This window comes from Eublepharis macularius, chromosome 4 (genome assembly GCF_028583425.1).
Source record: "Eublepharis macularius isolate TG4126 chromosome 4, MPM_Emac_v1.0, whole genome shotgun sequence".
NCBI classification, from domain to species: domain Eukaryota; kingdom Metazoa; phylum Chordata; class Lepidosauria; order Squamata; family Eublepharidae; genus Eublepharis; species Eublepharis macularius.
The window spans coordinates 180,870,642-180,898,593 of NC_072793.1; the positions used below are offsets into that span (position 1 = coordinate 180,870,642).

General features: G+C 43.9%; 1 protein-coding gene across 2 annotated transcripts; it reads right to left on the reverse strand.

Moving 5' to 3' along the window:
- Window positions 1-555: 555 nt before the first annotated feature.
- Window positions 556-27,754, reverse strand: LOC129327254 (zinc finger protein 883-like). Of its 2 annotated transcripts, XM_054975740.1 has the most exons (3): window positions 27,580-27,754; window positions 26,198-26,327; window positions 556-3,154 (listed from the first exon to the last, which is right to left on the reverse strand). In XM_054975740.1, exons 1-3 carry the CDS (start codon window positions 27,658-27,660, stop codon window positions 1,392-1,394), a joined length of 1,974 nt encoding a protein of 657 aa, XP_054831715.1. In that variant the 5' UTR covers window positions 27,661-27,754; the 3' UTR covers window positions 556-1,391. The 2 variants fall into 2 exon arrangements, 1 of the variants encoding a protein (XP_054831715.1); XR_008596795.1 differs by lacking the exons at window positions 556-3,154; window positions 27,580-27,754 and adding an exon at window positions 22,082-22,768 and having other exon boundaries at window positions 26,198-26,287.
- Between the last annotated feature and the right edge of the window lie 198 nt (window positions 27,755-27,952).

The following is a 27,952-nucleotide window of genomic DNA, read 5'->3' on the forward strand; positions in this document are numbered from 1 at the left end:
TTGCCTCTTACTCCGTGCAGGATCATGGCTGGGTGAACAGAGGCAGGCATCGCCACCTGCTCCATGCCTGATACTTTCTGGCTGAAGGGGGAGTACAATATTACTACATGCTCTGCTGCTGATTCCTGCTGGGTGAAGTGTGAGTGGGCATTGCCACCTGCTATGCGCCTGATCCTGCCTGAATGGTGCGGGCATTGCCTCCTGATCCGCACCTGATCCCGGCTGGGTGGTTTATACAGCATTACTGCATCCTTGCCTCGATCACTGCCCTGTGAAGGTGGGGGAGGGGCAGGATGGTCTGCTTTGCCTGTGCCCCCACTAGGGTGCATTCTCTGGAGGCACAGTCTTTCTCATCTAGGCTTCCCGCTCCAGTAGTGCCCTCTGGAGGTGCACCAGGATAACAGGTGAGTGATCTGGAATACGGCTTACCTTTTATATATTAGAATGGGTATTCTAGTGAACTGTGTATGAACTTTAATGTAGCTTGGTAGCAAGTTGTATAACACAGATGTTCTTTTTATCTTTGGACATCTAATTAAAAATAGTGGACAGTGGTAAATAAACGTTCCTTTATTTGCTAGAACTGACTAATCATAACCTGCTCACTTAAATTTTTCTCAACTTTTAAAAAGATTTATGAAGCTTATCTAGTATGTGCAACAGCATCACTCTCAGCTTCGTAGAATGTCACATAATTAAAAATCTGAAGCATCAGCTAAATACAAGACACACCATATTTTTACATTGTCAAATATGAAAGATGTTAGATTTCTTAGTAAACAGCACATACCATTCTTCCCACTGGAAAATTACACTACTCATCATTATGGAAGAAGGATGAAGCATTAATCAATCTCACAACTCCGGTGAATGATCCATTAACACAAGGAGCTTTGAAAAGAGAAAAATATGCATGTTTTGCTCACCGGGGCTAGTATTTAACACTGTTGGATGTTAACAGAAAAGATGTAGGGGAGATGAAGATAAAGGAAGGAATTCGGCAGAGAGATCTTCCTCATCAGGGTAAGCTACCATAAAACACTTTATGGCACGAACAAGCAAGATTAACTGGTGATGGGATGGCTATTTCCCAGTGGGCAATTCGAGTTGTACGGTAAGGCTGCTGCTCACACTGAAGCTCTACCCACTTTCTAAGTATTTATATGGAACCTCCCCGGTGTGAACCTTTTGCTGGCTACTTAGGGTGCCATTTCACATTCCAAGCATTTATATGTCTTCTTCCATGTGAATTCTTCGATAACGAGGTCACCAGTATATGAAAAACTCTTCCCACACTACCATCATTTGTAAGTATTCTTCCCCGCATGAACTTTTTGATTGCTAGTTAATCTGCCCTTCAGTGAGAAGCTATTTGTACACTCCAAGCATTTCTACCGCTTCTCCACTGTGTGAACCTTTTGATGGCTATTGAGGCTGCCATTGCAAGAGAAGCTCTTCCCACATTTCAAGCATTTATATGGCTTCTCCCCTGTGTGAATCCTATGATGTATAGTGAGGCTGCCATTGCGAGAGAAGCTCTTTCCACACTCCAAGCATTTATATGGCTTCTCCCCTGTGTGAATCCTATGATGATTAGTGAGGGCACCACTGTCAGAGAAACTCTTCCCACATTCCAAGCATTTATATGGCTTCTCCCCTGTGTGAATCCTATGATGATTAGTGAGGGCACCACCGTCAGAGAAACTCTTCCCACATTCCAAGCATTTATATGGCTTCTCCCCTGTGTGAATCCTGTTATGTTTAGTGAGGTCGCCACTGTGAAAGAAACTCTTCCCACATTCCAAGCATTTATATGGCTTCTCCCCTGTGTGAATCATGTGATGTTTAGTGAGGTCACGACTGTCAGAGAAGCTCTTCCCACACTCCAAGCATTTATATGGCTTCTCCCCTGTGTGAACCTTTTGATGCCTAGTGAGGCTGTCATTGTGAGAGAAGCTCTTTCCACACTCCAAGCATTTATATGGCTTCTCCCCTGTGTGTATACTGTAATGTTTCCTGAGCCCACTATTCCAAGTGAAGCTCTTCCCACATTCCAAGCATTTATATGGCTTCTCCCCTGTGTGAATCCTGTGATGTTTAGTGAGGTCACCGCTGCGAGAGAAGCTCTTTGCACACTCCAAGCATTTATATGGCTTCTCACCTATGTGAACCTTTTGATGGCTAGTGAGGCTGTCATTGTAAGAGAAGCTCTTTCCACACTCCAAGCATTTATATGGCTTCTCCCCCGTGTGAACCTTTTGATGGCTAGTGAAACCGTAATTCCAAGAGAAGCTCTTTCCACACTCCAAGCATTTATATGGCTTCTCCCCCGTGTGAACCTTTTGATGGAGAGTGAGGTTGCCATTGCGAGCGAAGCTCTTTCCACACTCCAAGCATTTATATGGCTTCTCCCCTGTGTGAACCTTTTGATGGCTAGTGAGGCTGTAATTCCAAGAGAAGCTCTTTCCACACTCCAAGCATTTATATGGCTTCTCCCCCGTGTGAACCTTTTGATGGCCAGTGAGGCCGTAATTCCAAGAGAAGCTCTTTCCACACTCCAAGCATTTAAATGGCTTCTCTCCTGTGTGAATCCTACGATGTATAGTGAGGTTACCATTGAGAGAGAAGCTCTTTCCACACTCCAAGCATTTATGTGGCTTCTCCCCTGTGTGAATCCTGTGATGTTTTGTCAAAACACCACTGTGAGAGAAGCTCTTCCCACACTTCAAGCATTTATATGGCTTCGCCCCTGTGTGAAGCTTTTGATGGCTAGTTAGGTTGCCAGTCCAAGAGAAGCTCTTACCACACTCGAAGCATTTATATGGCTTCACCCCTGTGTGCATCCTCTGATGTTTAGCCAACTTGCTATTCTGAAGAAAGGCCTTCCCACACTTCAGGCATTCATATGTTTTCCGCCATGTTGTAATTTTCTGACATATTTTGACTCGGAGTTTGCCTGGGACCTCAGCGATCTTCCTGCTCTGATGGGCAAGGAATTTCTTCCTCTGCTTCCGTTTTGCTTTCCTTTTGATTCTCTGCCACTTCTTTGGTACCACTTGGTCCCCTGGTTTTGCTTCTCCCTTCAGATCTTCATCTCTTTCCATAATTGCTCTTCCTGGTTCCTTGTCACTTGCCAACTCCCTCACATATGCAGCTGCAAAAGAGAGACGGAAATCACATTTTAAAAAGAAGAAAATCAAAAAGGTAGAAATGACTCAACAAATATTTAAGATTTCATTGCCTTTGAAACCAGAACTCTTTTTATTAAACCACATATTGGTTCCAGTTAATAAAAACCAAAAACATTTGATTTTGAATATAACCATAACAGCCAGGATACTATACGCGAAACTCTAGAAAACGACAGCCATTCCAACGCAAGAGAAACTGACTGAAAGAACTCTTGAGACAGCTGAAATGGATAAATTGTCGAGTTTATTGAAAGACATGGACATTACAATATATAATGATGTTTGGGAGCCTTTTTACAGCTGGATACAAAAGAAGTCTGAAGAAACCTAGCTTTTAGCTAAGATGAAGACGTTTATGGACATTATCTAAAATGAAGGGGGAAATATGCAAATAAATAGCTGATCTGCAGAACACATGGATGTAACAAGAAATATATTAGATTGAATGGTGCGATGTATTAGTTATAAATATGAATTTCTTTCCCCCAACCCCTCTATTCTGTACCCCTTCCTTCTTAGTAAAAAAAATACTTATTTTTTAAAAAAGATAGAAATATCTGTTCACAAGTAAAATGAGTATGAATTGTACTGTAAGGAGCAGGCCTTGTTCCAATGAATATAGAGTAAAAAACTTTGGTTCAAGCTTCGTTGCTGTAAGAAATCTTATTAGGCCTGTTTGCTGACAAAGGCACAGACACTGTTAATTAGTTGCCCCTGCATTGCTTTCATTTTCTGGGAAAGTGGCCTTGAGAAGCCCAGTGCCTGGTGATAATCTCAGCTCTTCCCATACTCTCTAATCTTTCACAGGGATGTAGTGTCCAATTAAGAAACAAGCCCTGATTGGTTCCCTGAGAGTTAAGAAGCCAATCTGTTTCTAGACGGTTTACCATTCCACACCGTTCCACTCTTGACCAGCCTTGCTATCTTGTAGCTATTGCCAACTATCAGCTATGTGAGAAGAGGGCTTCCAGCTCCATGCCAACTCCAAGTTGCTTAGAGTGACCTGGCATGAATGGGCTTTGGTAAGATCAACCAGCTTTGGAACCAACTCAGAGAATTGTTTTTTTAAATTTTTTTTATTTTTTTACTAGAAGATAAAGGATACAGAATAAAGAGGATGGGAAAAAGAAATTCATATTATATATCACTAATACACTGCACTGTACTATCTATTTCTTCAACGTGTTCTGCAGATCAGCCACTTATTTGCAAATTTTTCCAATCATTTTAAATAATGTCCAATAAAGTCTTCATCCTAACTAAAAGCTAAGTTTCTTCAGATTTTCTCTGTATTCAGCTATAAAATGGGTCCCAAATGTCATTATATATTGTAATGTCTATGTCTTTCAATAAACTCGACAATTTATCCATTTCAGTTATCTCAAGAATCCTTTCAATCAGGTATTCTTGAGTTGGGATGACTGTCGTTTTCCAAAGTTTCACATATAGTATTCTGGCTGTTATGATTATATTCAAAATCAAATGTTTTTGGTTTTTATTAACTAGAACCAATATGTGGTTTAATAAAAAGAGTTCTGGTTTCAAAGGCAATGACATCTTAAGTATCTGTTGAGTCATTTTGTGGACCATCTTCCAGAACTCTGCTGCTTTTTTACATGTCCACCACATATGATAATATGAACCCTGGTTACTCTCACATGTCCAACATTTATTTGACATATTTAAAGGCATGTTAGCTATCCTAATAGGAGTTCGATGCCGTCTATAGAACATTTTGTAAATATTTTCTTTCAAAGAAGCTGCTTTTTTCATCCTGAAATTGCCCTTCCACATTTGCAACCATTGCTCTAAGTCAATTGTGTGTCCCACATTCTCTGCCCATTTTATCATGGTATGTTTAACTTCCTCCCCCTGTAATTTTGCGTTTAAAAGCATACTATATAATTTCTTTATTATTTTAACATCAGCACCACATATTATCATGTCAATATTCTCATCCTTTTCGTAGAAGCCCGTTTTTTTGTCTTTTTTATATTTAGATTCCAATGGTGCCTGGCCCCACCATCCCAACTCAATGTCTAACTCTCTCATTTCTTTTGAATTTTTTAATAGACCAGCTGGTTTCAACAGTACCTTATAGGTAGGGGCTTTCCCCTCTTTTTTTCAAGTTAGGTTGTGTAAATGCTTTGATTGGGGAGACCCACAAAGGCATTTTCTCATAAAAGACAAGTCTTAATCTTTCCCAAACCATCATTAATACCAGTACAGCCTGGTTAAGTTCCTTGAAAAAAGCTTGGGGTACCCCTACTGGTATGTTTTGGAACAAGAATAGGACTCTGGGTAGAACATTCATTTTTATCACCACAATTCTTCCCAGCAATGATATCTACAAGTCTTTCCATCTTTCCAGATCTTTTAAAATGGCTTTTATTTATTTTTATTTATTTATTTTTAATTACTAACACTACAAAAAAGGGAAAAGGGAACAGGGGGAAAGGGAAGAAACAACATATAAAAAACTACATCTACAAGTATTGCATTCCCTTCATACTACAATTATTTAAAGTTAAGACTTTTTAATATGCTATTAGATCGGTAGATCTTATAAAATACAAATTACAGTCAGGATCAGGTCTTCTCCCCCCCCCCCGCCCGCGTCTTGGTCGCAGCTCTCTCTGAACAGCTACAATAGCTGTGCTCGCTCCCTCCTCCCCATTTCCCCCCATCAGATTCTAAATCCTCTCCTTGCTGGAACTCTTGATGATTAAACACAAAGTCCCTTAGCTGTACTTCCAATGTTATCTTGTAGGTTTGGTCTTTATAACTGAACCAGATACCTTCCGGAAATAACCATTTGTATTTTATTTCACGCTTCCTCAGAAGAGCTGCAAACCTTTTATATTTGAATCTTCTTTTCCGAGCTAAAAATGGAATGTCCTTCAATATCTTAACCTTGTTATCCAGAAAGTCCAAATCCACATTGTACGAATTATATAAGATGGTGTCCCGAGTCTTCTTAGATGAAAAATCGATAATAATCTCGCGAGGCAGCTGACGCTTCGTTGCATATTTTGAAGATGTCCGGCGGACTTCCAAAATGTCGCTTTTTAACTCTTCTTTAGTTGCCTTTGCGGATGACGCCAAAAGTTCCGACACCAAGTCCTTTAAGTTTTCACTTTCCTCCTCCTTCACATTCTGAAGACGCAATACCGTCTGAGCACGATCCACTTGTAACCATATCAATTGATTCTCCAAAAGCTTTACTTCTTTGTTTGTTGCTTTCATGAGTACTGCGTTTTTGCGAGCAGACTGCTCTGCCCCTGACGCTGCGTCTTTAATGGTTTTCACTTCATTCTCAACTGAGCCAACCCTTTGACCGATTTCATTTAGATTATCAACAAAGGGCTTCATAGCTTCGACGACCGACCGTTTAACCAGCTCTTCAAGAGACTCTCCTTTCCCCTGCAAAGCAGCCGAAACAGATTTGCCCACAGCAGGGCTCTGCTTTTTCGTCGCCATCTTAGGGGGGGGGGGGAGTCCGCCAACTAAGTTCCAAAACTCAATGAAGGGGAAGATATCCGAACCTTCTTAGCTTCAACTCCCACCAATCCTTCTCATACGCTTGGAATGACAGAAGGGATTCGCTACTTACAGGTTTTCACCTTAAATCTGCTTCTTGCCGTTCTCCATGGCCCAGCAGCACGTGATGTGCTGTGCAAGTCTACCGGCCTCCGTAGGAGCAAATGGGCAATTTACCCCCTGCATCGACTGCAGGGGGCTCTTCCCGCCGCGCTCCGGACCCTGACCCCTTCACTGGGAGTCCTGGGGGTTAACCCTCGCAGGTCAACCACCCGGTCAGGCTGCTCGGGCGCTTCCTCCCAGACCTGCGGAGAGGAGCGTCCGACATGGCCGGGAAAACGAAACCGAATCTAAAATTGCTTTTATTAATGTCATATAGTTATCATTCTTAATTCTAACTCCTCTAATTTCATCTGAATTTCGTATCTTATCCATAAGTGTTTCCAATGTTAGTATGAACAGAAGAAGTGATAGCAGACAGCCTTGTCTCATTCCTTTTTCAATTTTTATTGGTTCTGTTAATTAGCCGTTAACTACAATTCTGTTTTTTTGTTTATCATTATTTTTTTGGATTATTCTAAGAAAATGTTCTCCACATTGCATCTCTCCTAATTGTTTAAACATAAATTGCCAGTTAAGATTGTCAAAAGCTTTATCCATATCAAGAAACATTAGAGCTAGCTGTTTTTCTGGGTGGGCCTCATAGTATTCAAGATATTTAATATTTTCCTTATGCTGTGGCTAGTCTGTCTTCCTGTTAGAAAACCCGCTTGGTCTTGATGGATCATTTGGTCCAGTATTTTCTTCATTCGCCATGAGAGTATAGTTGCAAAGATTTTATAATCTACATTCAACAGTGAGATTGATCTGTAGTTTTTAATTTCTTTCAAGTCTGTTCCTTCCTTTGGTATTAGAGAAATCGTGGCTTCTTTCCAAGTCTCTGGCAAGGATTCTCTATCCCATATTTTTTCCATCAAGCACTTGAATGGGGCTATTAGGGTCTCTTCAAAACATGGGTAGAATTCAGCTGGAATGCCATCTAGTCCTGGAGATTTTCCCTTATTTTGTCTTTTAATTGCCTGTGCTATTTCGTTCATAGTAATTGGATCATTTAAAATTTTTCCCTGTTCTTCCTTAAATTTCTTCAGTTGCATGTTCTTTAAACAGGCTTCTTGTTGCTCTGGATGGACAGTCATTTTCCCATAAAGCTTTTTATAAAAGAGTTCTACCACCTTCTTTATTTCCTCCTGAAGTATTTTCTCTTCTCCTTTTTCATCCCTCAATATTATTTGTCTTTTAGTTTTCTCTTCTTAATTTGTAAGCTAGTCACCTTGTGGGTTTATTTGCGTTTTCAAAGTAATTTAATTTTGCTAATTTAATTTTTTTCTCCATCTCCTCTGTTAATATCAGGTTAAGTTTATATTGCAGTATCTTTATCTTCAGTTTTACTGTATCTTTTCCAGGGGTGTCTTTTAGGTTGTCTTCCTCTTCTTTTTAATTCCTTTCCAATTTCTGGTAGTCTTTATTTCTCTCTTTCTTTTTATGTGCTGCATATCTAATGGCCAGTCTTCTAAAAAGGTCTTTACTTGCATCCCACACTATATCCACAGTTGTTCCATTGTTTAGATTTTGTTTAAAAAAACCATTCCATTTCTTTGGAAACCATATCTTTAAATTTTTTGTCCTTTAATAGGCCTATATTCAGTCACCACATAATGGTCTTCTTTCTCCTTTTATCCTTATTATCAGAGGGTTGTGATCTCCAATCACTTGCGGTAAAATATCTATTTCTTCCATGTCCGCCACTGCCAATGTTCAGGCCCAGCACATATCTATTTGTGATTTGTGTCTATCAGAGTAGAAGGTATAATTGGTTGAATTCGGGTTTCGAATTCTCCATAAATCCACAAGGGCCAGTTCCTCTGCAAATTCAAAAAATGTCTTGGGGAGGGGTCCCCCCTTTTTTCCCGTTCTTCACCTGTTTCCTATCCAAACTTTTATCTACCACTGCATTAAAGTCTCCCCCTATATATATATCATTGTAATTCAAGTTGGATATGTCAGGATCTCTTTTAATATGCAGTTCCTTAACCAGAGTTACGCCATACTTAATTTGTAGATGTTAGCCTTTTTCTTCCTCCAGGTCCAGATGTTATTTTGACCGCAGTTTCCATGGGAGAGAATACCCTTTATCTGTCTCTTCAGCCGGCGACCTTGACGGCCCAAACCTTCCCATGTCCAATTTCTCATCATACAGAACTATGGGGAGAGGCTGGGATTGAAGGGTTTGATGTATCACAGGTTTCATTTTGTATCTCATTCTCAACAAAGCTTCTGTTCAGTCAAGTTCCGTTTAGGCCTTGAAATAATGGATACTTGTATCTTGAATGCTGTCTTTCAATAAACCTTTAGGAATCAAGAAACTTTTCGCTTCTTGCAGAAGGGGGAGATGGACTCTAGATAACAGGGATTCCATAGTCTGACATTTTGTTGAGAATCTCCTTTAACTCCCCCGACCCCTCACCCAGGGAGGATGGATACCAGTGAAGATGATTGATCAGTCCGATCCTGGAGGAGGGTGTGGGGTCTCAGAATGTGCCTGCCAGTGGTACTGAGCAGGATAGAGCGATCATCGGGGATGCCCAGTCAAGGCCGAGTGGGATTCATGGTGGCGACCAGCTGATTTTGCTGCCCACCCCGCAGCAGTGGGGCTCCAGACCCCGGGAAACCAGAGAGCGACGGGCCGGCACCACGTTCTCCCATTCGATGATCGATTTAAGCAGAACCGTTGGATCGACGGACCAGGGAGCAACGGGAGGCCCTGTTTGGGAAATGGGTTGCCTGTCCAAGCTCTCTGCAGGCGCAACACGGTCCAGTTCCCAGCCGTGGTACTGGTGGGATGCAGAGGCCGGGCAGCTAGTGGAGTGTGATCCCCGGGAGGATACTATCAGGCCTCAGGACTGGGAGGCCCCGTGCAATGAACTTTTGAGTTGGGACTACACCGATGTAGGTTCAGCCAGAACCTGGGACAATGGCATCGGATCCCAGGGGAGAGATCCACGTTGGAATCACTTGCAAAATCAAGCCCATGTGGTGCAGTATGGAATACTGGCGGTGACAGGCATAGCAAAGGGCTGGATAGCCAGCACGTCAGAGGAAGAAGGGCCTCCTGTGGAAGGAGGGGTAGAGCCACCGATCATTGAAGGACCTTCGGACTGGATACCGGTGGACGCAGAAGAAGAAGCAGACAATTGGCAGCGGCCTTGGGAAGAGACCTTGCTGCGGCCTGACCAGATGGAGCCGGTCAAGCAGCAGAAAGAAACGGAGCCTGGTACTCCTGCTCATTATCACTGGCTGGAAGACAGGATGGGAGCGATGGAAGAGGATTTAGCTCAAGCCGTTTATCTCATCGGCCTATTGGTGCAGGGTGAGGGAGCTTCACAGTCGGCTCAGCGGGGACACGTGGCCGGGGTCGCAGCCTCTCGGGGCCAAGCTCAACTTCAGCAGCCCCCTGCTCTGCCTGCTCCAGGGGCCTGGCCCGCAGGGACAAGCCCAGCCTGGGCCCCAACAGCCCCCAGGTCTGGCTCCCCAACAGCAACTGCCACCACCGCCACCACCTCAACCTATTCAGCCTCTGCCGCCGCCTCAACTAATTCCTGCCCCGCAGCCACAACAACCACCCCTGCTTCTTCAGCTGATTCCGGCCCCGCAGCTAGTCCAGCAGCCACCTCCACCGCTGCTGGTCCAACCTATTCTGGCCCCACAACTGCAACAACCACCGCCGCCCCTTCAGCCGATTCCGGCTCCACAGGTGGTCCAACAAGTGGTCCAACAGCCACTTCCACCGCCACCTCAGCCAATCCCCACTCCGCGACCCCAGCAGCCACCACCGCTTCCTGCCCCGGGCCCACCACTGCCACCGCAACAGCTGCCACCGCAACCATTGCCTGTTCCTCGTCCTCAAGGGCCCGTTGGTCCAGGAGCGCCAGGAGGGGCTGGACCTGTTCCCGGAGTCCCGCCAGCAGGCCAGCTGATGCAGGTGAGGTGGTCCGGTCCGAGGCGGCAGGGACTCGCCAGACAGGCTGGGGTTGCACTGCGAAGGCTGGTACAGCCACCACCCAGACCTCAACAAGTTCCAGGATGGGTGCCAGCTCCCCTGCAACCACAGCCACAACCGGGGCCCCCGCTGCCGTTTGGCCCTCCACCTCCAGCGTGGCAGGCAACCCAGGGCAGGCCAGGAGGAGCGGAATTGCCTATGGGGTGGATTAAGTTGGAGGCCACCTTTGATGGGGACACCCATAAACTGGGATTTTTCATGGTGCAGGCTCTCCAGTTTTTCAACCGGTGGGGCTACCTTTTCCCGGATGAGGAGTGTCGGGTTACTCATTTGTCATCCCGGCTGGAAGGCAAAGCAGTGGAGTGGTATGTGACTCTATATTACTCGGGGGCTCCCGAACTGGGACACCTTACAGGACTTTATCGCAGCCCTGAGAGCCCAGTACGAGGACCCCTTGGAGGAGAAGCAAGCCTGTACCGAGCTGCAAACTCTTTGGCAGGGAACACAACCCGTAAGGGAGTATGCGGCTAAGTTTCGTCAGTTGGCAGCCAAGTGCCCTCATTGCAAGGAAGGAAGATAGTGATGTTCAGGAGTGGAATGAATCCCAGGTTACTGAATATAGCTTTAATGCAAGATGATCCCCCAACACTTCTGGGTTGGATACAATTGGCGTGCAAAGTGGAAAACCGCACTCAAGTAGTCTGCCTTGTGGAGCGGCAACAGGCTATGGGAACCAGAAAACCCCCTCCTGTGGCGAGGGGGGCCCAATGGACTCCGATAGTCAGGGGAGCTAGGGAGACCCGATGCAGACAGGGACTTTGTTTGCAATGTAGCAACAGTGGGCATTTTGCGGCTCAGTGCCCTCTTCGAGCACAAGCCCCACCAGCTCCCCCACCGACTTGTCCAGTCCCTGCACCGAGGACCAGCCGAGGGAAAGGAATGCAGAGGAAGGGGTGTCTGGAACAGGGGCTAGACGCCGAGGAGGTGAAAATGGAGCTAGATGTCCAGTTTGCGGAGGCAGACACTCCCAGCCCACCATCGGGAAATGAGATGGATCTGTCATGAAGAGGCCCCAATGGCAGATCACAGAGGAAACCACCCCGGAAGAGGTGAGAGAGAGAGGTGCCATATTATTTGTACCAGTAATGTTAATCAATCCAAAAAGGGGAACTCATATTCGAGTGCAGGTGTTAATTGACTCGGGCTGTTCAAGAGACATTATTGCACTGGCTCTGGTGAATGGCTTGGGATTAGAAACCCGAGAATTAAAGAGCCCATTATTTTTGAACAAATGGATGGTTCCAACATGAATCCAGCTGTCTGAGAAACAGAGCAGGTGCCCACAGGGATGGGTAAACATTGGGAAAGCCGATCTTATATCGTCAGTCAAGCGGCTAAGTATCCCCTCATCCTGGGCAGCCGATGGCTTTGGGATCATAATCCCAACATTAATTGGGCCAAAGGAATGATTGTATTTGATCGAGAGTATTGCTGCAGCCATCATTGGCAGGCGGGATGGGGTGAAGAAACCTCAGGAAGCTTAGAAGAAGCACTTTTAACCACTGAGGAACTTAACCTCATTCCAATGGAGTACCAAGACTTAGCGCAAGCCTTTAGCGAGGAGGAGGCAGTCAGCTTGCCCCCCCCACAATACTGACTGTGCAATTGAACTGATTGCGGGGGGAAGTCTCCCCAAGGGAAAACTGTACTCCATGAGCCCAGGGGAGAGAGAGGAGTTACAAAATTTTATAGATAAGAATCTGGAGAGGGGTTTCATCCATCCTACTAACTCCCCTCATGCAGCCCCGGTGCTATTTGTGAAAAAGAAAGATGGGGGGCTGAGACTTTACCGACTTTCGAGGTATCAACGCGGTGTCGATGACCAACGCCTACCCAATCCCATTGATCCAGGACCTGCTAAACGTAGTGGCACAGGGTAAGATCTTTTCAAAATTGGACCTTAAAGAAGCTTATTTTCATGTCAGAATCAGGGAAGGTGACGAGTGGAAAACCGCGTTCAATACGCCCTTAGGCCAGTAAGAATATCTTGTCATGCCTTTTGGCGTATCTGGAGCCCCATCTGTTTACATGGCCATGATCAATGAAGTCCTGCATAAATGTTTATACAAAGGAGTAGTGGTTTACCTTTTTTTTTTTTTTAAGAAATTTTTATTGGATTAGAATATATAATCATTCAATACAAACATTACCCCTTTGTATATATCTGCTTCTAACCCCCTCCCTTTCCTCCCCCCATTTGTTTGACTTCCAACAGTTTTCCAACCCTTTGTCTATCTTATTACTTACTTACTTAATACCACATATAGTCTATTAAACATACACTTAAACTTTCTTCTAAGCTTATTATCTTTTATAACACAGAATTTCCTTTAGACACTCCTTAACTGGATCTTGTAATCTAAGTAAAACACTGCTAGCGTATATTAGTAATCTTAATATTAATAGTATAACGTTTTATCCATTTTCTGTTCCCTTACTTAAACTCTATACTCTCCCCAGTCATCATAATAATCAATTTGACTTATATTCTATAAATTTCTTTAAACATTTCTTATTCTCAATCTATTTTAAATGTATAAAATATCTGTTATACTAAAAACATGACTACAATAAAAAAGTACCCAGCTAGCGTGCTCTTATATATTCATAATAAAACATGTTATTTAATACTATATGTAATAAAATTTTATCATAACCCTAGTAATAGCTTAGAATTTAAAAGTTAAATCCCCCTTTCCCGGTAAAGTCACTTCTCTCTTCTTTTATTAAATTTCAGTAATTCTCAAACTGCCACAGTTCTCCTTTCACATCCCATTTTTTTTCCAAATATTGCTTCAGTTTCTCCCAATCCATGTTAAACTGTCCTGGATCAAGATCCTTAAGTTGTCATTTTGTCCATCTCAGCCATGTACAGCAATTTGTAGATCCAATCTTCAGTAGTCGGTACTTCTTGTACTTTCCATTTCTGCGCATATAAAAGTCTAGCCGCTGTGGTCATATAAAATAACAATGTTCTATATTGCGCTGGAACATCTTCCATTCCCAAGTTCAGTAGCAGCAATTCTGGGTTTTTATTAACTTGAATTTGTAAAATCTCATTAATTGCTTCTATTATTTCTCCCCAGTATAGCTTAGCTACCCCACAAGTCCACCACATATGATACAAAGATCCTTCATGCTTTTTACATTTCCAGCATTTATTCGACATATTAGTATTTCCTAGCGCAATTTTCTTTGGTGTCAGATGCCAACGATATATCATTTTATAGACATTCTCTTTAATATTTGTACATGTCATGATCTTCAAAGTCATTTTCCACAGGTATTCCCACGCCTCCATTGTTATTTCTTTATGAAAGTTTATCGCCCACTTCACCATTTGGACTTTGACTGTCTCATCCTCTGTAAACCATTTTAAAAGTACTGTATAGATCTTTGAAATTTCCTTTTTACCTTCTTGAAAAATTACCTCTTCTAATTCTGAATTCTCCGTTCTTATTCCTCCCTTCGCACAATCCGAGTTATAAAGATCTCTAATCTGCCTATATTGAAACCATCCATAACTTGAAGACAACTCCTCTTCTGTCTTTATTCTCAATTTTGAAAATTCTAGTCGTGTTATCTCCTTGTAAATTAAACACTGTTGTTCACTTTCGACAGTTCTTGGATCTATTATTTCATACGGAACCACCCAGGAGGGAATTCCGTCTTGCAGGTAATTTTTGTACTTCTTCCAAATTGAAAAGAGGCTTCTCCGAATATAGTGGTGTAGAAACATGGAATCTGCTTTTACTTTGTCATACCACAAATATGCATGCCATCCAAATGTTTTTTATATCCCTCCAAAGCCAGTAACTTGCGATTCTTCAATGTCATCCATTCTTTTATCCAAGCCAGACAAATTGCTTCATCGTATAATCTTAAATTGGGTAGCTGCATTCCACCTCTCTCTTTAGCATCCTGTAATACTTTCATTTTCACACGAGGTTTCTTGCCTGCCCACACAAAGTCCGATATTTTCCTTTGCCATTTTTCAAATTGTTTAGAGTCTCGGATAATTGGAATTGTTTGTAACAAGAACATCACTTTCGGCAATACATTCATCTTTACTGCTGCAATTCTTCCCAACCATGACAAGTTCAGCCTATTCCATTTAATCAAATCTCGCTCTATTTGAGTCCACAATTTCTCATAATTATTCTTGAATAGGTCTATGTTCTTCGCAGTCAATTCAATTCCCAGATATTTTACCTTATTTGTTATTTTGCAGTCTGTTATTTCCATTAGTTCCTGTTGTTTCTGTTTGGTCATATTCTTACATAATATCTTTGACTTCTTTTTGTTTACATAAAATCCAGCCAAATCTCCGAATTCCCTAATTTTCTCCATTACCTTTGGCATATTCTCAATTGGATCATCCACAATTAACATTATATCATCTGCAAACGCTCTGACCTTGTAGGAAAACTCTCTTATTTTTATTCCTCGGATTGCATCATCTTCTCGAATCTGAATCATCAGTATTTCCAAGACTAAAATAAATAACAATGGTGACAAAGGGCAACCCTGTCTTGTACTTTTACCTATTATCAATTTTTTTGTCACATCCTCATTCACCACAATTGCTTCACTCTGGTCCCTATAAATTTCTTTCACTGCACGAATGAACTTTTCTCCCATTTGCAGCTTCTCCATAGTGGCAAACATAAAGTCCCAGTTCAAATTGTCAAATGCTTTCTCAGCGTCCCTGAAGAAGAAACCGACTTCTCTATCACAACGCTTATCATAATATTCAATAGCATTTATAACTGTCCTTAAATTATCTTTAATTTGTCTATTTGGCAAAAATCCAGCTTGCTCCTCCGCAATAAATTCAGACATCCATCCCTTTACCCTCTCCGCCAATATCTTCGCAAAGATTTTGTAGTCATTGTTCAGCAACGAAATTGGTCTGTAATTTTTAACATTAGTCAAGTCTTGTCCCTCTTTAGGAATCAATGATATATTAGCTTCACTCCAAGTATCTGGAGTCCTTTGATCTCGCATAACTCCATTGATCACTTCTTTCAGAAAGGGCGCCAATTCATTAGCCAATACTTTGTAAAATTTAGCTGTCAGTCCATCTGGACCTGGTGCCTTTCCTAATTTTGTTGACTGTATTGCCTCTTTTATTTCTTCTTCCGTCACTTCTCTATTCAGTTTATCTCTCCATCCTTCAGAAATTGCAGGGAGCTTCATCTTTTCCAAATACCTCGTTATTGAGTCTTTATTCACTTCTTTTTTTTGGTACAAGTTTGCATAAAATTTAAAAAAGGCTCTACTAATGGCTGTCTGCTCCAGGTGTGTTTTATTCTCCTCACAAATTTTATTTATGGTTCTCTTCTCCTTTCTTTTCTTCAGTTGCCACGCCAAATATTTCCCAGGTTTATTTGCACCCTCAAATGACTTTTGATTCATTCTCTTAAGATTCCATTCCAGTTCTTTGTTATTCATTGCCGTCAACTGTTCTTGAAGGATTTTAATATCCTGATATATCTTCTTTTTTCCTGGTCTCTTCTTAAGTTGTATCTCTTTGGCTTTTATTTTTTCCATAATCTCCAATCTCTTCTCTTTTTTCTTCCTAACTCTTGCATTTAAGTCCATTAGTATGCCTCTAGTCACTGCTTTATAAGTGTCCCATACCTTATTTGTTGATACTTCCTTATTCATGTTATGTTGTATAAAGAACTTGGTCTCTCTTCGCAGCAATTCAATGTTTTCTTCTTCTTGCAATAGATCTTCATTTATTCTCCATCCTCTTCTTTTAATTCTTTTCCCAAATCTCCACATGATTGGATTGTGATCTGAGCCTACCATAGGCATTATTTCCACATCCTTAGTCCAAAGCGCTAAGTCTTTGGAGGCCCAGATCATGTCAATTCGTGATAAAGTGGAATGTCTTGCAGAATAAAATGTATATTGTCTACTTTTAGGATTCTGTCTCCTCCATACGTCTTCTAGAGTTTCTTGTTCCTTTATTACAAAAAAAGACTTTGGTAATAGTCCTCTTTTCTTTTGTGCAGTTACAGATTTCTTATCTTCATCCAAGTTAGTAACTCCATTGAAGTCTCCAGCTAGAATTATCTGATCATAAGATAGCTCATCAAGTTGTTTTCCCAAGTCCTCAAAGAAACTTTCTTTTGCTCCATTGGGTGCATATATTCCAATCACCAACAATTTCTTAAAATTCCACATAATTTCCACTGCTAAATATCTGGCTTCCACATCACACACCACTAACTTTGGCTGTAATTCCTCTTTTATATACAACACCACACCTTTTTTCTTCTTTTTTGCAGCAGCCACAAATTCACTTCCCAATTTTGCAAATTTTAAATATTTTACATCTTGCTTTCCTGCAAACAAACAATGTCACATTTTTGTTTTAATAGCCAGTGGAAAATATTTTTTCTCTTGTTGGGTGAATTAAGTCCATTTACATTCCAAGATAAAATTTTGCACTCCATATTCATGATCTTGCTGTTGGTAAGTCCTTTTCATTGTCCCTGATAAACTTTTCCATCTCCAATTCAGATCTGATGCGCTTTTTGACTCCACCAGATTCAAAGGACACTCCTTCAGGTATTTCCCATCTGTATCTTATTTTCATATCCTTCAGAATCTGGACTAAATCTTTGTATTTTTTCTGGTCTAGCAACACCGATCTGGGCAATTCCTTCATAATGATGACAGTCTTGCCGTTGACCTCTAATGGATCTTGAAATTGTTTACTCACAATCATTTCTCTTGTATTTCTAGTCGTAAACTGCACAATCATATCTCTTGGTAATTTCCTCTGGGTCGCAAATCTTGAGTTTATTCTGTATACCACGTCTAGGATAGCCGCAATTTCCCCCTCCTCTTTCCCCAGGTATTCAGCCAGCACTTCTGTAATCTGTTCTTGGGCAGTCTTTCCTTCAGTTTCCGGCAGGCCACGAAACCTTAATTGTTTCTCCATATGTTTACTTTCCGCAACGGCCATTCTACCCCTCATCACCCTCATCTCAGTTCGTTGCGTGTCTGTTAAAGTGTCCACCGCATTTTCTACTATATTGACTCTTTGCTGTGTGGCTTGCAAGTCATTTTGTATCTTTTCCATACCTTTCGTCACTTCCGCCAATTCTTTCTTAAGTGTCTCTTTAAACTCTTTTGCCAACTCTGGTATCATATCTTTAAGTTCTTTGATTCCTTCTGAAACTTTTTTATCCAAACTTTCAATTGCCGCTTGCCACTCCTTTTTCGACATCGTTGGGCTAGCTTTGCCTCGCTCCCACGAGTCCGCCCTTTTTCTTAACTCCGTGGCGTTTAGCTTTATATACTTTTACTTTTAAAAGTCCCGAATTCGTTTTATTTCTAAAAAAAACCAATTGCAAAATCCAAAATGTCGGGCATCTTTTCTCTATGGTTTCTCTATGGTTGTTTCCCCTTTACTTGTAATCCAAGATGACCTACTTCCTCTTCCGCTGAAGCCACGACCCTTCCCCTTTCCAAAATGGCGTTGTTCTGCTTCCTGTAACGTGGAAAAGGCCGCTTCTCTCCAGCTTCTCTATTGTTATGACGTACTTCCTGTTCCTCAGCCACACACAGCAGTTCTCGTGATGTTAAAACTTTCTCACAGTCCACTATCTCTTTGTCACCACAGGTATGTAAACAATAATCAAATTTCTTTAATAACTCCGTTATGCTTAGTCCTTTTTAAAAAAAATTTCTTGCCGGAATTTCCCCTCCTTATAATCAATCTGTCGCAGTTTTAAAATTAACTTTAATGCTTCGTTTCTTAAAGTAATCTGTCCCATTTCAAGAGATAGTGATCTTTACCTTCTTAGTCGATTTCACGGGTTGTAATCACTGTTTCAATCTTCAGTTCACGTCAATTCCCCTTGTCCCTGTTTGAAGCTTGGGCATGTAGATCTTATGCCAACCGAATTGGCTCCTAAGCTGCTGTAGAGATCTTGGCAAAACCTGTCTTCGGGTGGGACCTCAAGGGACGGGAGAGAGTCCGTTGCACAGGACCCCCCCTCGCCCGAGATCAATGCGCCCTGAGGTTCTTGAGCGTTCTAAGCCTGTTCTCCGCCTGAGAACAGTTGGCTGCGGGCAATTTTTGCCCCTCCAGCCTCCAAAACAGCAGCCCGGACAGCTCAGCTCTTAGAGCTGCGTTAGACCTCCATGGATCCCAAACCGGAAGTCGGAGTAGTGGTTTACCTTGATGATGTTCTTATTTTCTCAGAAACTAAAGAAAAGCATGTTAAACTGGTTCAGGAGGTTTTAGCCACTCTGATGCACCACAAGCTCCCTATCAAACTGTCTAAATGTGAGTTCCACAAAACTGAACTGGCCTATCTAGGCTACCGAGTTTCAGGGCAAGGGTTAAAAATGGACCCTGCCAAAATCCAGGCAGTGAAAGACTGGCAAACGCCAACCACCCGAAAGCAATTGCAATCTTTCTTAGGCTTTGCCAATTTATATAGACAGTTCATTGAGGGGTTCACCCAAAGTGCCCTTCCGTTAATGGGCTTGCTAAAAACGAAGGGGAGAGAGGAGCAAGCAAATAAGCCAACTAACAAACTGAATTGGGGCCCCGACTGCCAAGAGGCATTCGAAAAGTTGAAGGACCAATTTACTTCTGAGCCGGTCCTACAGCACCCAGATGAGAATCGCCCCTTTATAGTACAAGGGGACGCAAGTGATGCAGCCATTGGCAGAGTGCTTCTTCAAAGGGGGGAGGATGGTAAAGCACGGCCATGCACGTACCTGTCCAGGAAATTTACCGAGGCTGAGCGCAATTGGAATGTATCGGAGAAGGAGGCGTTTGCAGTTAAGGTAGCCCTTACAATGTGGTGGCATTGGCTAGAAGGGGCTCGCCACCCGTTTGAAGTGTGGACTGATCATGAGAACCTGGAAGTCCTCCGAAGTCCCTGCCGGCTTAATGCCAAACAACTCCGTTGGGCTGAATTCTTTTCAAAGTTTAATTTCACCTTTAACTTCCTGCCTGGCAAATCGAACTTCTTAGCAGACGCTCTGTCACGCATGCCCCAATTTCAAAGCAAAAGGGAGGAGAATATCGACACTGTCTTTTCCCCCACCCAGTTGGGAGGTGCGGTTACAACTCATAGCCAGACAACCAAACTGCAGGCTGAGCTGAAGGGGTGGAGAGCCAAAGTGAAAAGCGAAGTGGAAAAAGAGGGGGAGCAAGTGCCCAGAGTAAAAATGACTCAAACGGCAGTGGGAGAATGGGTAAAAGAGGACAAATTATACATTCCAGCTAGCCTCAGAAAAGAGGTGTTGCAGCAATGTCACGATGCCCATACCGCTGGTCACTTCAGTTACTTAAAGACATTACACTTAATCCACAGACAATTTTGGTGGCCGGGAATGCGGAAAGATGTTTCTCAATATGTGGCATCCTGCCCTACCTGCATTATGGCGAAACCTAGGAGGGGAAAGCCACCGGGGCTATTGCAACTTCTAGAAATCCCAAATCGCCCATGGGAAGTGATATCTATGGACTTCATGACAGACTTACCCCCCTCAAAAGGCTGCACTTGCATATTAGTAGTGGTGGACTTATTTTCTAAACAAGCCCATTTTATTCTGTGTACGGCCATACCTTCAGCTAAAAAGCTAGCCAACCTGTTCATGAAATACATTGTTAAGCTGCACTCTTTTCCCTCCAAGGTAATATCGGATCGGGGCGGACAATTTGTTGCCAATTTCTGGCGAGAGCTCTTGCAACTAGTCGGCATTGAACAAGGAATTAGCTCCACCCACCATCCCGAGAGCGACGGGCAGTCCAAAAGAACTAATCAAGTATTAGAGCAATTTCTCAGATGCTACATTAATTTTCAATATGATAATTGGACCCAGCTGCTCCATTTTGCAGAATACGCATATAACAACTCGGTCCACAGTTCCACAGGGGAAACGCCCTTCAAAATAGTGCATGGATATGAAGGAGTAGCGTTCCCTTTTGACATGCAACCAGAGAGCAAGCAAATGGGAGACTTAGGGGAGTGGTGGACCTCCCTTACTAAACAATGGATGTTAATCCAAAAGACTTTGGCCAAAGCAAAAGCAGATTATAAAAAGTACACTGATCACCACCGTGTGGAGCAGTGGAAATTGCAGCCTGGAGACAAAGTCTACATCTTCACCAAAAACTTCAAGACAGAGCCAACCAGCAAAAAACTAGGATTGAAATACTTAGGACCATTCCCAGTTAAGAAAGTAATCAATAAAGTGACTGCTGAAGTCGAACTACCAAAGAATCTATGCCATGTACACCCCACGTTTCATACCAGTCTGCTAAAACAAGCACCACCTGCAGATGAATGGCATCCAAAACAACCAATACCCCATCCTACTCTTATTGATGACCAAGTGCACTATGAAATAGAAGAAATCCTGGACTCTACACGCAGATACAATAAACTTTACTACTTAGTTAGATGGAAGGACTTTGAGGAGGGGTTTAGGGAGTGGGTGGAGGCTTCTCATGTCAGAGCCCCTAGGCTCCTAGCTAAGTTTCATAGCAAATATCCTGAAAATGCAGGGCCTGAGGGGAGAGAGGACGGGTCTTAAGGGGGGCAGAATGTCAGGAACTCTTTTAAGATGCGGTTCCTTAACCAGAGTTACGCCATACTTACTTTGGAGTTGTTAGCCTTTTTCTCCCTCCAGGTCCAGATGTTATTTTGACCGCAGTTTCCAGGAGAAAGAATACCTCTTATCTGTCTCTTCAGCTGGCAACCTTGACGGCCCGAGCCTTCCCACGTCCAAGTTCTCATCATACAGATCTATGTGGGGAGGCTGGGAATGAAGGGTTTGATGTATCACAGGTTTCATTTTGTATCTCATTCTCAACAAAGCTTCTGTTCAGTCAAGTTCCGTTTAGGCCTTGAAAAATGGATACTTGTATCTTGAATGATGTCTTTCAATAAACCTTTTGGAATCAAGAAACTTTTTGCTTCTTGCAGAAGGGGGAGATGGACTCTAGATAACAGGGATTCCATAGTCTGACAGGATATACGCTCTGAACGTTTTTGTTAGAGAGTTAACAGAAGTCTACCTTGCAAGGATGGCTTGCAAGAACAGTTCACAGTACAAAATATTATTATGGTAAGTTTTTCATGAGCTTTCACAGAGTGAATTCAATGAAGTGGTTTATAGCTTTGAGGCTTCAGAGACAAAAGAACCCACACAGAAATAAAAAATAATTATTTATTAATTAAGTGCAAGGTTATAAAAATTCACAAGACAGAAGGTGAGAGAGCTTTTAAGCCATTTTTATGTCAACTGGAGCCAGAGTGGCCCAGGCCTGAACAGCCAATCAGACATCGCCTGAAAAAGAGGTGCATACGTGAGGAAGGAGGGGTGCGAATGGTCTACAGGACTTGGCACACTCCCCAGTCCTGCAGGTGTACATTGCTTCCCAGTTGGTTCAAGGAGAACTCAGCCATGGAGGCTGGACTACCCGCTAACAAACCGCAAAGTGTTCTCTTGTCTCAAGGCCTCTAAGAGCTGAGAGGGTGAGACAGCTAGCTCCTCCAAGAGGCCTCTTTGCAGAAGAAGGTGAGTGTGGAGGAAAGCAATTTTCCTAGCAAGAGGCTTATACAGACAGAGAGCCTTTGAACCAGCGTTGCAAGAAAGATGGCTTCTTTAATCATTAGAACAGAATGTTTTTTTCTTCACAAAGACACCAGATCAAACAGTAATAATCCCTCCTTGGGCGAGGGGGAGCATACAGATATTAAACAGCATCGAGGAGAGGATCGCCTCCAAGGGACGCCACGTACGAGAGAGTAATGCAGTGACACCCGGTCCCCAAGCGTCACCCTCTGCCCCGAGCCGTTGAGAAATGATGACCCTGTGAGCTACATCGTCCAATTCTGCCAAAGGAACGGGACATGGATCTCTGGATCTTAAGCTGCAACATTCAGAAAAAAATTAGGTTGAGGGTATACCGGACACCACTGTGCCTTCTAAGTAAAGGATTAGGTACTGTGTCCAACTGCTGGTGATGTGTAACTTACAAGGTGCATTTCTGAATCATATGCTCTGGGCATGTCTGGTTATTTGGCCCTTCTGAGAGGAAGCCATTGCTCATATTGATTTTGTAATAGAATACGCCTTTATTTTTGAGGAGGTTTATGTACTTTTAGACTATTTACTCGTATTGTGGCCCCTATCATGGCAACAGAAATGGACCCTCTCTACCCTTGCAGGCTCTACAGCACTGAAAAGACAACAGCCCATTTCCTGTAACTCGCAAGATTGAGGACCTTATAAACTTATCTACAGTACTGTCAGCCTCCTAGACCTGATTTCTCTCAATAAAAGGCAGGGGGTGGTGGTGGCAGAGTCATCCTTCCTGTTCCATTTTGGACTTTCTAACAGCTGGGCTGGCACATCATAATTATGCCTGGGAGAAGGAAGGACGGAGAGCTAACCATACGTGAACAGATACAAGTAGCTTAGCAAGTGGGTGAGAAGATGAGAAGAAAGTAAGAAAAGCTGGAAAATGGGGGGTTGCCAGGAGGAGGGAAAGAGGAAATGGTGGTGAAGAAGGGGATATAGGGGGAAACGAGGTTCCCCTCACAAGCCATCGTTGCAGGATCAACCCTGTGCAAATGGACCCAGGCCTGGCCACTGGCCCTGTGCAACTCATCCACCGTTTTTCCAGAAAGGATGTGAAAGAGATGGAAGGAGGGAAAGATGAAGAGGGAGGTGAGGACAGATAAAGGTAAGTAGGCTGATGGGTGGGAAGGAGGGAAGTAATCCGGGAAAGGAGGAAGGGTATAGAGGCTTTCAGGGAAGGGAAAGAGAAAGTAAGAGGGGAGAACAAACAAAATGAGATGCCCACCCAATTCCTTGTAGTTGCCCATCTGTAAACACTACATTGGCTATCAAAACAGGAATGCTTCAAGTAAGAAACCACTTTTGTTTGGGAAAAGGCAATGATCCTAAACAAAGAGTCCATGGGAAACTCAGTAAACCAGCGGAGAACAGTCGTTAAACTCCGTTATCTATATAAATAAAAGGTTTCGTCCTTTTGTGACCAGTGTAACTCCTCCGAAAGTAAAGCTAGGGGGCCTCAAAGTTGGGAAGTAGCTTTGGGATGACTGCAGAACTTTCAGTGCAAACCACAAAGGAGATCGCAACATCCAGGGCCACGCAGTCCCCCCACAACCTCCACCCCCTTGAGTTTTGCTTTGGAGGCAAAGATCATCTGGGGTAGGCAAAGTTCACCTGAAAATAAAGTTAGGCCCCTCAAAGTTGGCCTCTTGCTTCAGAATGACGATGGGAATTGCTGTGCCCCAAATGAGGGTCACTGGGCCACTGTGGCCCATGCAATCTGCAAAAAACCCCGCCCCCACAATTTGCACTGAAAGCTACACTTGACTGTGGCAGGCATAACTCATCAAAAAGAAGAAGAAGCAGGGATCTCAAAATTGACACACACACCCCGGTGGCAGCACAGAGAAAGAGTGTGGAAAAATAGGCCCTCCTTTACTAAACAGAGGGGGTTTAAGAATTTCCCTCAGCTACTGGAGCCAGACTGGTTTAATGGGTAGAGAGAGTCTGGTAATTTAGGGAAATCTCAAGCCCCCACCTGGAGGATGGCAACCTTAGGCAGAGCTGCTCTGGATACAAGTACTGTTAAATGTCTCAAGTGGGCACACCCCAAGTAAAATAATCATAAAGTATTTGAAAACGTGAACCATATAGTAACATTTGCATACACACACAAAATCAAGATAATGCCCCCCCCCCAATTGCACCCGAGGCTCCTACCGCCCACCTGGATCATTCCAGCGCCCTCCAGGGGGCGGTATTGCCCACTTTGGGAACCACTGCTCTAGAGGAAGCAGCAAAGGAAGATCGGGAGGAAGGGGGAAAACACACTATACATTATAGGAGAAAACTATGGCCAAACACTACTGGGGGGGGGTGTGCCCTGCAGAGCCCTTAAAAGACGACACTGCAGAGGAAAGCTCCAAAGCAGGTGAGCGGAGTGAGCAGGTGGGGATCTGGTTCATATCGACGAAAGGATGTGACTGTCTGCAGTTATGCTGGGAATAAGAGCAAGCATTTGGTCATTAGGTGTAGAAACACTGTGGGCGCAGAAGTGCCAAAAAAAGAAGGGAATCAGAACATCCGGAGCCAGGTTATCTCAAGAACATCCCCGTGCTGTTTGCAAAGCAAGGAAAGTTTTACGTGTGAGAAGGCAGCACAGACAGGCTGGGTGGAAGATATCCCTCTGTTATGAGAGGAAGAGGATTTATTCGCCCCTTCCCTGAGCTCTCAGGGCTAGCGTGGCTGTATTTGATCAGAGTGTCTGACTAGATGGAAGAGAACAGCAAAACCCACGTGACATGCCTACTAACAATCACAACAGTGTATTCAATACATTAAATCACATTACACAGTAAAACACATATAGACTAAAACAACAATTCATAAAACTGATTCCACAACTCACCTATGGAAAACCATTAATACGGTTGCTAAAACACAGGTACCACAGAATAATAAAGTGCTGGTGCTACAAATTGCTATGTAAATTCATTGCACGTGAAATTATTAAAGTGCAAGTGCATAGTAACAACCCAGCATGTTCTAGTTCACAGGTCCTGAATAGCAACAGTCCAATAGTGAGCGAGAAGTTCCAGTGAAATCAAGTCCATTCTTGTTGTATATTGTTTCATTTCTTGTTTGTTATTTCATAATGGCTGTGTGAAATCCAAAGGTTGGAGGAGCAGATTCCACTCCAGTGGGAGATGACTGTGGAGGAGCCAACTGGTGTGGGGAGGGCGGAATATACATCTAACGAACGAAATTAAATTAAGGACCTCGGCCAGGGGCCGTTCCCAGCCCTGCAGCCAAAGACCCTCCTCTCTAATCCCCTTTCCAATGCACGTGGATTGAACCAGTGACTTCCCACAAGCAAAACAGGAGCTCTGCCATGGCGGACGGACGGGTCCCTTTTCTGCTCGTCCCATCGCCAATGCCAGGTCTCTTCTCCCCCCTCCCCACACACATCAGCCTCAGTCACACAACCAAAGGACTGTGGGAGAGCCACTCTGTGTCAAAATAGGAAGACCAGAGACTGAAACAGGGCTTTGCTAGCGTGAATCTAATGGGATATCATCCTCTTCATCAACAGATTTCTCTTTGCAACTTGAATTTATCTAATCCTTTTATTTTCAGGGGCTGCAGGACCCCCCAGGTGCTGGAATATCAATCTTTCATCCGTGGCAAATAAAAATGAGTCCTGAAATTAAAGAGGGCCAAAGGAAGATGCCTCCCCCTCCCTTCTCTTCCATGTTCATGATAAAAAGGGAAAGGACCTTACCAAGGGAGGCCACGGTCTCGTAATTCTCCTCCATCACTTCCCAGTAGAGTTTTCTTTGGCCTGGATCCAGGAGAGCCCATTCCTCCTCCGTGAAGAACACAGCTACTTCCAGAAAGGACTTTGGGAATGCCTGGAAGAGGAAAATAGTGCCCAGTCAAACATGTATTCTTGTTCCTGAGCATTCAAGAAATGAAGGAAGAATCCCTTTGGCTAGTCATCTGATTAAACGAACGCAATACAGCAAACTGATGGCAAGAAAAATTGCTTCCCCTCCTCCAGCCCCCGACAAGCAAAATATACTGAAATTCTGCAAGAAAGCCAGAACATTGCAGAGAACTGGGCTTCGGTGAAAGGTAAAGGGAGTCCCCTGTGCAAGCACCAAGTCATCACTGACCCATGGGGAGACGTTGCACCACAACGTTTTCTTGGCAGACTCTTTTTTATGGGGTGGTTTGCCATTGCCTTCCTCAGTCATCTATACTTTACCCCCAGGAAACTGGGTCCTCATTTGACCGACCTCGGAAGGATGGAAGGCTGAGTCAACCTTGAGCCAGCTACCTGAACCCAGCTTCCGCTGGGATCGAATTCAGGTTGTGAGCAGAGCTTGGGCTGCAGTATTGCCGTTTACCACTCTGTGCCATGGGGCTCTTTAGTCAAGCCCAATTAAATGTTAAGAACCCTAGTTGACTCTTCGCTCTCGAGTTACCTCGCCTGAGCCTGCATCCTGGAAATACACAGAATTTTTGTTTGCACACAAGGTTTCCTCTTTCCAAGAAGGCTTCCTCTTTCAGTATTTCTGCCTGCAGAGGTGCTCTGTGTTACTTTAAAACTTGCCTCCAGCTCTGTCAACACAAAGTGGCCTAATTAACAGCAGGAGTTCAGTTCAGCAGCACCTCAGAGACCCACAAGATTTCCAGGGGATGCGCTCTTGAGAGCTCCCTTCCTCCCAAGTCATCAGATGCTGCCATTTCTCGTAGGGTTGCCATCTCCAGGTTGTGAAATTCTGGGAGATTTGGGGGTGGAGCTTGGAGAGGGTGGGGTTTGGGGAGGGAAGAGACCTCAGCCGGGTACAATGCTATAGAGTTCACCCTCCAAAGCAGTCACGTTCTCCAGGGGAAATCATCTGGCCTGGAGATCACTCGTCATTCCGGGAGATCTCCAGCAATCACCTGGAGATTGGCAGCCGTAATTTCTTCGCTGAAATCAACCCGCCCCCCCCCCCAAATACACACACACTCCCAATGGGAAAAAACTCTGCAGGAGTCCGGGGCTCTGCGGGTGACACGGGGATCTCCCTGCACGCCCCCTCCACCCCGTTCACACGTGTTTTCTGCCTCTCCCCTGTTCTGGCCCAGCCCCCGTCCACGAGGCCCTCCACTCACCTTTCCCGCAGAGGGGCGGAGGCCAAAGTCCCCCTCCAGCCGAGGCAGCCGATACAGAGGAGCCGCCCCGCAGGCCTCCATGGTCCCGTCCCCCCACTCCCCGCCTGGCTTCCTTTGCTCCCCGGGAACGAAGAAAGGCCTGGCCGCTCCCCGTGGGTCGCACGGCCGTGGAAGATTTTCTCGACTGAGCCGAGTGTGAGAGGCGGAGTCTTCTTCCTAGAGAGGCCAGGGGAGCTGTGACTCGGCGCTTTGTTCTCCATGAGAACTACACTTCCCAGAGGACCTTGCGGACCCAATGCTTCGGTTGCCAGCCTCCAGGGGGTGACTGGAGATCTTCCGGAATTGCAACTGATCTCCCGTTGACAGAGATCTC

Excerpts from the sequence above, each read along its gene's own strand:
- LOC129327254 (XM_054975740.1), bottom strand. The coding sequence starts at position 27,660 with ATGGAGGCCTGCGGGGCGGCTCCTCTGTATCGGCTGCCTCGGCTGGAG. Across the intron at positions 26,328-27,579 it reads TCCGCCCCTCTGCGGGAAAG|GCATTCCCAAAGTCCTTTCT; the intron begins GTGAGTGGAGGG and ends TTCCTCTTCCAG. Across the intron at positions 3,155-26,197 it reads CGAGACCGTGGCCTCCCTTG|CTGCATATGTGAGGGAGTTG; the intron begins GTAAGGTCCTTT and ends TCTCTTTTGCAG.